The sequence below is a fragment of the Panicum virgatum genome, unplaced genomic scaffold, assembly GCF_016808335.1.
Source record: "Panicum virgatum strain AP13 unplaced genomic scaffold, P.virgatum_v5 scaffold_5708, whole genome shotgun sequence".
Lineage (NCBI taxonomy): Eukaryota > Viridiplantae > Streptophyta > Magnoliopsida > Poales > Poaceae > Panicum > Panicum virgatum.
This window is the reverse complement of record NW_024376624.1, coordinates 1-11,312: the sequence shown is the minus strand read 5'-3', so window position 1 is coordinate 11,312 and position 11,312 is coordinate 1. Positions and strand designations below refer to the sequence as shown.

Sequence of the window (11,312 nt, the reverse complement as noted above, 5' to 3'; positions counted from 1 at the left end):
ATAACTCATAGTACCTGCTAGATAGCGCATAACCCTTTCAAGTGCATGCCAATGATCAGTACCCGGGTTTGACATGAACCTGCTCAATTTGCTCACAGCAAAAGATATGTCGGGTCTCGTTGCGCTAGCTAAGTACATGAGTGAACCAATAATCTTTGAATATCTCAGTTGATCTTTGACAATTTTCCTGTTCTTTCTCAACATCACACTAGGGTCATAAGGTGTTGGAGAAGACTTGCTGTCGATATAGTCAAAACGGCTCAAGACCTTTTCCACATAATGGGATTGTGAAAGAGTACTCCCATTCTCAACCTTAATAAGCTTGATGTTAAGGATAACATCAGCTTCTCCTAGATCCTTCATATCAAAGCTCTTTGAAAGAAAGGACTTGACCTCATTGATCACATCAATGTTTGTGCCAAAGATCAGTATGTCGTCCACATACAAGCATAATATCACTCCTCCACCCCCACCATAGCGATAGTACACATATCTATCAGCCTCATTAATGACAAAGCCCGCAGAAGTTAAAGTTCTGTCGAACTTCTCATGCCATTGCTTAGGTGCTTGTTTCAACCCATACAAAGACTTTAAAAGCTTACACACTTTGTTTTCTTGACCTTTCATTACAAATCCATCAGGCTGATCCATGTAGATCTCCTCATCCAACTCTCCATTTAGGAAAGCTGTCTTAACATCCATCTGATGAATGATAAGACCATATGAGGCAGCCAAGGAAGTTAATGCTCGAATATTGGTCAATCTAGTGACAGGTGAATAAGTATCAAAGAAGTCTTCGCCTTCCTTTTGTGTGTACCCTTTAGCAACAAGCCGAGCCTTGTACTTGTCAATAGTACCGTCAGTCTTAAGCTTCTTCTTGAATATCAACTTACATACTACTAGCTTGCAACCATAGGGTCGTTCAGTGAGCTCCCATGTTCCATTAGAAAAAATTGAGTCCATCTCACTTTGGACTGCTTCTTTCCAATCATCTGCATCTGAAGATGCATATGCCTCTGCAATGGATGTGGGAGTATTGTCCACAAGGTACACAGTGAAATCATCACCAAAGGATTTTACAATCCTTTGTCTCTTGCTCCTTCTAGGAACTTCACTGTCATCCTTCTCTAGGACATGCTCATGTTCATCGGATTGTTCAGAAGACTCGATAGGTACTGCAGGTTGATGAGTTATCTCTGTCGAAAATCTAGAATTGCTATGCATATCTTTCATAGGAAAAATATTCTCAAAAAATGTTGCATCACGAGATTCCATAATAGTATCAACATGCACATCTGGTATCTCAGATTTAACCACTAAGAATCTATAATCAATGCTCCTCTGAGCATATCCTAGAAAGACACAATCACTGTCTTAGGTCCCAACTTGCGCTTCTTTGGAATAGGCACATTAACTTTCGCTAACCACCCACACGTGCGCAAATGAGAAAGTGATGGTTTTCTCCCATTCCACATCTCATATGGAGTTTGATCTTGATTCTTGTTTGGAACTTTATTCAAGACATGACACAAAGTCAATACAGCCTCCCCCCACCATGCCTTAGAAAGACCAGCTGTGTCTAACATGGAGTTAACCAAGTCAGTCGCCGTGCGGTTTTTCCTCTCGGCAATCCCGTTTGATTCGGGAGAATAGGGAGGCGTCCTCTCATGAATAATTTCACGCTCCTCACAGAATTCATCAAATATTTTGGGAAAATACTCGCCACCACAATCTGACCTTAGACGCTTGATCTTTCTCACTAGTTGATTCTCAACTTCAGCTTTATAGATTTTAAAGTAGTCTAACGCTTCGTCCTTAGTTCGCAACAAATAAACATAGCAAAATCTAGTCGCATCGTCAATTAACATCATGAAGTAACTTTTCCCACCTTTTGTCAACACACCATTCATCTCACATAGATCAGAATGTATGAGTTCTAGAGGTGCCAAGTGTCTCTCCTCAGCAGCCTTGTGAGGCTTTCGAGGTTGCTTTGATTGCACACAACTATGGCACTTAGAACCTTTAGCAATGGTGAATTTCGGAATTAAACACATGCTGAAAAGCCGAGACATCAAACCAAAATTAACATGACATAAACGTGAATGCCAAACACTCGCATCATCGCTAACGTTACCACAAATATGGTTTACCGACTTATTACAAAATTCAGCAAGAGAAAAGCGGAACAAGCCTCCGCAATCATAGACTTTACCAACGAATTGTCCATATTTCGACACGACAAATTTATTGGACTCTAACACTACCTTAAACCTGTCCATGCATAGGACTGAGCCGCCGACCAGATTCTTGTTGATAGTGGGCACATGCTGCACATTCCTCAGCTGCACGATCTTCCCCGAAGTAAACTTCAGATCTACCGTGCCAACACCATGAACAGAAGCATGTGAACCATTCCCCATCAGCACGGAGAAGTCCTGGACGGTCTGGTAAGTATCAAGCCACCAACTCGTGGATTGAACCGTACCCATCTCCAGTGTTGCTTATGGTCACCATGTTGACATCCTTGGACTCATTTGCTTTCTTGGCCCTGCGGTCTGCCCGATCTGGGCACTCCTTGGAGAAGTGTCCAAGCTTACCACATGCATAGCACTTTTCCAAAGCCTTGTTCTTCTTCTTCTTGAAGGTAGTGGTCTTGTTAGGCTTGTTGTTCCCTTTGTTCTTGCCATGTGGGAACTTTTGGACCAGGTTGGCGCTGGACTGGCCTTGATCTCCTTTCTCAGGCACGTCCTTCTTCCGAGCCTTCTCCTCAACATCAAGAGTCGCTATCAGATTTTCAACTGATATCTCTTGTCTCTTGTGTTTCAGAGTTGTGGCGAAGTTCCTCCACTGGGAAGGCAACTTTGCAATAATGCATCCAGCCACAAACTTGTCGGGAATAGGACACTTAAGGAGATCAAGATCCTTGACAATGCACTGCACCTCATGCGCCTGTTCCACCACAGAATAGTTATTCACCATCCTGTAGTCATGGAAACTCTCCATGAGGTACAGTTCATTGCCCGCATCTGTTGCATCATACTTTGCAACCAGAGCATCCCATAGCGTCTTCGCCTCTGTCTCATCAATGTACACACGGACTAATCCATCTGACAGATTGCTAATGATACATCTAACAAAGAGATTATTGGCCTCATCGTACTTCTTCTGCTTTTCAGCAGTAAGTACGCCCTCAGGCTTGCCAAGTCTCATGTCCCATATGTGCATAGCAGTAAACCAAAGGCGAACCTTGGACTTCCAGATCTTAAAGTTCACGCCAGTAACTTTTCTGGCCTCAGTGACTCAGCGAAACCAGCCATTGTTAAATCAACAGATTGCCTATAATAAGGTTTTTGGATTATTGGAAAAATAGACAACTGTAAGTTTAAATTCCGAACTAGAATTATCATGACGAGAATTAAACCTAGCATGCATGACTCTAACATACTAGACAGTACGTATATCATAAACATGATCTCAGAAAATATGAATGCATTTTCATGAACGCCTCAAGGATTTTGGAGGCATTTATTAAATGCCTTGTTGTACATTATTAGGCAACTTTGAAAGCACCTTGGAATATATTATCTGGCCTCTTTTTAAAATGCCTAAAAGGCCTTTAGGAGGCGTTTTCAAAAAATGCCACACCATTCAACTTGACAACCCATATACATCACAGTATCACACACATACTGTTACTCATAACAGAAATATCAATTCAGTCTTTAATTGCATAATGAACTCCACAGCTGAACAAGACTCTTGGATGTCCAACAGCTCAGAGTACAACCAAATTTATTTAGACATAAAAGAATCTTCACATTTGTCATGCTCATGTTCTAAGCTAAGTGGCAGATTCACAAGTTTTTGCATAATAGATTAACAGCAACGGTAGAGGCGATGAATCAACGGAGCCTTAACATTGATGAGTAGTACAACCAAAGATGTTCCTGCTCCAGATTACAAAACAGAATTAATCTAAACAATTTGTGAGTGCAAAGTTGTTTATGCAGGATTACATAGAGGCTCAGACTCTTACTTATCTTGCTGTCAACACCAGAGTTGTTATGTGCAAATTGCAGGCGAGGTGATTGAGCTGCTATTTTTCACCTTCCTTCTCTTGCTAGAATTTTCCTTGATTGCTCCATTGACAGATACCTGAAGTTTAAGTATAAATCAGGTTTCATTGGTTGAATCATTAACAAGGTCTAGGCACCTCAAATTCAGTAATAATCAAATTGATCATACTTGTATTAGTATAGATATGGTATACCGTACCTTTGGAGTAGGCCCATCACCACTACCATCATGGAGTGGCTCAACCTACAATATGGTTAGAAAAAAAGCTTAACATAAGCTGCTATTATGCGTAAACTTTGCAAAGAAATAGTAATTTCTACAAATCTTACATTCTTTCGTGGCCATTAAATGCATCTTCCAACTGCGTTTGAAAGCTTGCTAATATTTCCTTGTGAGCGGGGTAGCAAGGTGGTTTTAGAAAACACAGTGTTGATAAGGACCTCAACACAATCACCAAGGGGTTGACCATCTGTTGCCTTAGATTTGCTATCAGTTGCTTGAATAGTTGCAAATGCCACCATACTAGTGCTCTTAGGGGAAATCAAACCAACCTCCAAACCACGCTTGAAAACAGTCAATCCACCCTAAAAAAACAAATAACTCTTAAGCTTAAGACTATCTACTTGCATGAGAATTCTGATCATTTAGAAAAAGAACATATAGCACCTTTGGAAGAGGGGTTTGAAATTTCCTTTGCTTCTTATGCAGATTTTTATCTGCAGCAGTGTCCTCCCTGTTCTGCTGAAGACTAAGAGCAGCTTTCTCCTCTTGCTGGGTTGGCTGGCCTTTCTTTGGTATTTGTTGAGTTGACACAATCACCTTTTCCACAAGCTATTCATCAATAAATAGAATCATATATATACATAGAGTCATATGGAAAAGAAAAATATACACATTCATCTAGCTGCAATACCTCAGTTTTGACTTTGGATCTCTTGCTAGCTCTAGATGAAGTTGGAGCTTCTTTTTCTTCATTGTTAATAGCCACCATATCCTAGTGTCCAAAAAAAATTCAGCAAGGACTACAATGGACATGATTCTAGACCCCGAAAAATTAAAATTCCAATGACAAGTTACCTCCAGATCCTCCTTGGGTTCTTGTACAATTTTGTGATTGCTCCCTGCTTTTTCATGACCTTGAGATGCTAATAGCATAGCTTTCAGTTCATTGTGCTTGTCCTCCAATGAAGACTGATTCTTCTCTAATGTCTTGATTACACTCCAGAGCCTCAAATTTTCATTTTTGCTTTCTTGCAGTTCAGCCTTCACTTCAGCAAGTTCCATTGAAGCTCGTCCACTTCATTTTTGATTCTTCTCTAGCAAGTTCCACTTCAGCTAGTTTAATCAAATCTTCGTGATCAAATTGGAGCCAATGGAATCGACTAGGGAGGGGAGCAATTCAATGATGGAATCGACTAGGGAGGGGAGCAATTCAATGATGGAATCGACTAGGGAGGGGAGCAATTCAGTGATGATATGGGTGAGGAAGCGAGGACGATGTAGAGGCAACCGTGGAGATGAGGAGGAGAGGAAGGGATTCTCACCGTACCGGTGATGACGAGGATGACGGATATGGCGATGCCGACGGCGAGATCGTGGCGGCGGGGACGAGCAGATCAATCGCGTCAGGTACGGTGAGCTCGTGGCGGCGGGGACGAGCAGATCAATCCCATAGGGTACGGTGAGCTCGTGGCGGTGGGTAGGACGAGATGGAGCACCGTGAGGATGAGGGCCAAGCAGCAGCGACGATCCCGACGGTGGCTGGGCGGAGAATCCCGACGGGGGCTCGGCGGAGGATCCGGCGGCGGCTGGGCGGAGGATCGGGGGCGGCTCGGTTGGGAATCGAGCTCCCCAACCCTAGCGCCCTTGTTCTGTTTTTTTTCTGGACCGATTGCCTTCACGGGAGGGATGACGGGAGGGAGGAGGCTGCTCTGTTTTAATAGGTACTTTTATAGAAACGCCTTCAAAAGACTTAATTATTACGGCATTATGCAATTTCGCCTCCTAAACAGCTAGATTTTGAGGCGTTTTCTCTAAAACGTCGTGGACTGCTTGGTAGACTAAGGCGTTTCAACTAAAACGCCTTTAAACAAAAGTTATTAAGGCATTCACTAATTACGCCGGCAGCAAAACGCCTTGTAAGGCAGGCTGTGCTGTAGTGAGAGCGGTGTTTTAAAAAATATTTTCTTATATATGAAAATTATAATAAATCATTGACAATGCAATGGGTGCTCAACTGCTCCTGAAAGGCCTCCACATTTGCGAACACCTACCTTAAAAAGATAAACGAAAACTTCGAATATAGCAACAAAGCGAATATCTAATTAATTACATATATATTTGTTTGATGAAGTCATCCGAAATAGTGTCTACGGGTGCTGGATATGTAAAGTTTTTGATAACCGCGGTGTGGCACCCCTGGAACGCAGGCCACCAGCCACGGAGCCACCGAAAGAGCTCCATATAAACTTGTATGGTTTATAGGACAGGCACAACTTTGTTTTGGTGTTCAATATCCAAATTGAGTTTTTTCTTTCTTTAGCTATCTCCAGCCACAAACCAGAAGACGACTTCATCTTAAAGTCATAATATGTATGTGCCGGAATTAGGTATGCCAATGATAAACGAGCATTAGAGAAGATTTAGAGTTCTAGACTCCTGTGTCTTATTCTGTTCTTTGGTTAGTTGTCTCAATTCAACAGTCTGCGACTACCATACCATATCTAACAACAACAGTTCATATTATTTACAAGTGTTGTTTGGTATTGAAGTTTTGAGGTCATAAATAAGGAGGTTGCAAATGTTGTTATATTAGAAGATAGTCTTAAGAATATTTTTAAAGAAATGAGACATTCATATCCCATCTGCTTTTACACGTTGGCTAGTATCTTGGCTCTAACTATTGCTTTTTGTTTCAATGGTGAGCAGAGCTCTACGCAGATCAACCATAAGGTTGCATGTCTTCTGGACGTGCCACACATAGAGGAAGGCATGGACGAACTAGGCCTCCACTTCATGGACATTTTTCACAAAAGCTACTGTGGCATCTCTCCGCCGCATTGGGAAGAATCTGATAAATATGGGCCTCGCACGCCATGTGCAGTTGAATTGAGCGAGGCAGGGATCCACTTCAAGAAGAGCCACAATGACAGCATCCATGGCGTTGACTTTGACAACGCCATCCTGAGTATGCCCCTGTTCAAGCTACAAGGCAGCACTGAGACTATTCTCCTCAACCTGATGGTATTTGAGTGGCTGCACCCTGATGCCAAACGTGACGTGAGGTCCTACATATCCTTTCTGGACGATATCATCGAGTCTGAAGAAGATGTCGCACTTCTAAGATCCAAAGGGATCTTTGAGAATCTATCTGGCAGCGACAAGAAGGTGGTGGAGATTTTCAGCACCCTCACCAAGTTATCACGGGTGCCGATCAGAGGCAGCAGTCTGGGCTACGTGCAATGGAAGGTGAATGCGCACTGCAAGAAGCGCTGGAACAAGTGGTGGGCCAGCTTTGTCAAGACCTACCTGAGCAACCCCTGGGTGTTCATCTCCCTCGTGGCTGCCATCATCTTGCTCATTGCCACCCTACTGCAAACCGTCTATACCATCATGCCGATATACAACAAGGGTTAGCAAGGACTTTAAGGGGTACAGCTCTAAATCTCGGCCACTACATATGGTACATGTGGACCACTATTTGTTTCACTCAATTGTCTAGCTAGTGATTTCTCTCTCTCTCTCTCTCTCCTCTCTCTCTCTCTCTCTCTATATATGTGTGTGTGTGTGTGTGTGTGTGTGTGTGTGTGTGTGTGTGTGTGTGTGTGTGTGTGTGTGTCTTAAACTCACAGCATGTTTGGACAACTACTGTGTTCTCTCCAATATTATCCTTTGTAACCATTTCACGACACATTATGTCAATGTGAGTTTAAGATCTACAAATGTGTGCCTCTCTCTATATCTTTGCCTAGCTATATGGATGCTATCCATATTCACAGTAATTAAATACATTTTGTCAGAAATTACATTGTTTTTTAATTGGACATTATGAATTGTGAGAAAATCATCCAACAGTATTTCTTGGCATTCACTACTACGAAAGCAATTTGTAGCAACGCCTCGATTTTTTTAGGGGCAGACCAAAAAGTCACCCGTTCCTATAAATGGGACGCGGGTACTGTAGAAATGAACCGCTCCTAAACATGGCATTTGTAGGGGCGGCTCACCCCATCAGCCGCCCCTGAAAATGCGTGCGATTGGGCGGCTGAGGGGGTGAGCCGCCCCTACAAATTATTTGAAAAATTCATTTGTTTCAAATAGGGATGCAAAGTACTTCAAAACAAACGTGCAATTTTTACCATAAGCATGTACTATCGTGTAGAATTATAAAAAAATATGAAAAATACAATTCAACACGTTTAGTGTTAAAGAGTGTAGAAAACACAAAGTTAGCCTTAACTTGTATGACATAGCAGTGTGACATAGGTATATGTTGACGGTGCTTAAGTGCCATTTTCACCCATCAACTATACTCAATAATAGAGGAAAACTACATGCCTTACACACATATTTGTATCACTAACCTCGCTCCACAGTTGTTTTCGAGTTTTGTACATTTCAGATGAGCAAGAGCGGAATAAGACGAAAACACGCAGCAAACGCCATACAACTATGCAGAATATCGCATCCGGCGTCACACCCTTACAAAGAGGGCCCACATGTCAGAGGAAACGGGGCCTCCACGCAAGATGCACCAGAGGATAAGGATAAGGATCAAAGAATATACCATCCAGCAGAAGATCAGGCCAAGAGGCTACCAGGTGGGGTCGGCCGACCCCCTGGGTCGGCCGAACCTGGCCTGGTTCCCGTCCAGGTGCACTTCGAGGAGTGGCTGCCAAGGCACCTGATCACCTTCCATATGTGCGTTGGCGGGAAACCGACCTCTAAAGCTATAAATAGGCCTCTCCTCCACCCCCCCCCCTCAACACACACACACACACACACTTCATTTCATTCTCTCCAAGTAGGCTCTCCTCTCTCTTGCTCTCTTAGCTAGGTAGTGGAGCTAGGCTAGTTCTCTTTAGCGAGCAAGTCATCCTCGGGGTCATTGAGAAATCCTCGGCTCCTGGTATGGCTTTGTATCTGACTTGTCAGACTTCTATTCATAATATAGAGTTTTGCCATGGTTGCTTTACTATCTTGATAATTTATCAATCCATGCTTAGTTCATTCATAAGTTATGCTACGGTCTTGGTTAGGCCAGATGATCCGGGTACGGATAGAGGTTCGTTGTGCTTTCGGGCTTGCTCTAGTGTTTTACTCGTCCATCCGAAGGGTGGGAGACCTGGGGGCACTAGAGTAGTGACTTCATACACAAGCGTGGTGCTCGGGTATGCGGGATCCTTCAGATATGACCGTGCTCCACGGTGTGACTGGGGTAGATGACAGGTGATGACAGCCCTGTCCGTTCAGCGTAACAGCGGTGTTGCATTTAGCGTACTCCCCGACGTTCGGGTCCGGTGTAGGAGTTCATGCAAAGAGGTAACAGGACTAGATGTACTCCGGTGCGGGACCTTCTCCCCGCTATCCCATTTTTTTGCACCTGCAGTCCTAACCATGATCTAACATGACCCTAGCTTTGGATAGAAGCACTAGGACACCTAACCTAGCCTAAGCTCCAGCTGACTTGACGTAGGATAGAGTAGTTCTTTGTTTTATAGTTTCTCTCTTTATTCCTTCCTCTTGTAGTGTGGATGTGTGCTGTGTCGCATTACCCTTGCTTATTCTTTATCTGTACTTACCCCTGTTAGAGTATTGCCTATTGCTTGAGGCACAATATCATGGTTAATGTTAAGTGCAATACCTTTGACACTGCCGTCCTTTGGGACACAAATAAATAACGATACCCTTACTCTCCGGGTGAAATGCTACAACGGTATATCCGTGCGCTTGCGGATCCATCTGTAATCGTATTGGTTATACCACGAGAGTGGCACCCCTTGGGTGCAGTTGCTAGGATGGGTTCGGCTTCCCTCATTTCTAGTGATTGCACTAAGGACTGCCAACAGGCATTTCTGGTGCCGTTGCCAGGGATTAACCATTCCTAGTGATTTGCGCTAAGAAATGTCAACAGTATACATTGTTGTTTCAAAACATTTATTCATTATATTCTCTGATATATGATTTTGATATTTTTCCTATATTACACATATTATAATTTTCCTATGGTAAAATTTTACAATTTATCATGTGTTTTACTATTTTATTTGCATTAATCCAATTTTTTGAATAATTTGCAAAAATATTTTTTGGGGCGGGCCGGGCCCCCCCCGCCCCTACAAACCGATTGGTTGGGGCGGGCCGGGCTCCCAACCACCCCTACAAACCGATTTGTGGGGGGCGGGCCGGGCCCCACCCCGCCCCTACAAATATTCTATATATGCCCTCATCCAGCCTTCCTCCGCGCCTCCTCCTCTCCTCCTCCTCCTCCGTGAAGCCGCCACCTCCTCCTCGCCGCCACCGCCGCCGCCGCCACCTCCTCCTCCCCCTCCGAGCCCTCCTCCTCTCCTCCTCTCCACGCAGCCGCCACCTCCTCCTCCTCACCGCCGCCGCCGTCACATCCTCCTCCTCCTCCTCCTCCGCGCATCTACCACCTCCTCATCCTCGCCGCCACCATCTCCTCCGCCTCTTCCACCTCCGCTCCCTCCTCCTCGCCGTCATCTCCTCCTCCGCGCCCTCCTCCTCTCCTCCTCATCCGCGCAGCCGCCACCTCCTCCTCCTCACCGCTGCCACCTCCTCCTCCTGCTCCTTGCCGCCGCCGCTGCCACCACCTCCTCCTCCTCCGCGCCCTCCTCCTCGCCGAAGCCCGGATCCGCCGCCCTCCTCCTCCGCTGCCGACACCCGGATTCGCCACCGACGCCCGGGTTCGCCCTCCTCCTCCGCCGCCTCCTCCTCCGCCGCCGACGCCCGGATCCGCCGCCAACTCCTCCTCTACCGCCGCCTCGACTTCTGCCGCCGCAACGCCTAGAGCTCGCCGAGGAGGAGAACTAGCACCATCGATGAGCCGTGGAACACCACCACCGCCTGGACCCGCGACACTGCCGAAATAGGAGGAGATCGTCGCCGTGGAGTCTGCGCCCGAACGTCGACCACACCGTAGCTGCCCTCCCTGCACCGCACCACCTCTCCTCAGCCACGACTCGTCACAGCGCCGCCCTCGTTCCTCTCCAAGCCAC

At 45.1% G+C, this 11,312-nt stretch overlaps 1 protein-coding gene and 1 long non-coding RNA gene across 4 annotated transcripts; one reads left to right on the top strand and one right to left on the bottom strand.

The window, feature by feature from the left end:
- Positions 1–3,692: 3,692 nt before the first annotated feature.
- On the bottom strand, positions 3,693–5,369 carry LOC120694420. 3 transcript variants are annotated; one of them, XR_005683482.1, is made up of 7 exons: positions 5,155–5,369; positions 4,991–5,071; positions 4,744–4,908; positions 4,407–4,661; positions 4,276–4,320; positions 4,037–4,155; positions 3,693–3,947 (listed from the first exon to the last, which is right to left on the bottom strand). It is a non-coding gene; the product is annotated as an uncharacterized LOC120694420 (long non-coding RNA). The 3 variants fall into 3 exon arrangements; XR_005683484.1 differs by having other exon boundaries at positions 4,407–4,607; XR_005683483.1 differs by having other exon boundaries at positions 4,744–4,896.
- A 1,699-nt stretch (positions 5,370–7,068) lies between these two features.
- On the top strand, positions 7,069–7,713 carry LOC120694418. The gene has a single exon (XM_039977536.1). The coding sequence runs from the start codon at positions 7,069–7,071 to the stop codon at positions 7,711–7,713; it is 645 nt and encodes a 214-aa protein (XP_039833470.1).
- The last annotated feature ends 3,599 nt before the right edge of the window (positions 7,714–11,312 follow it).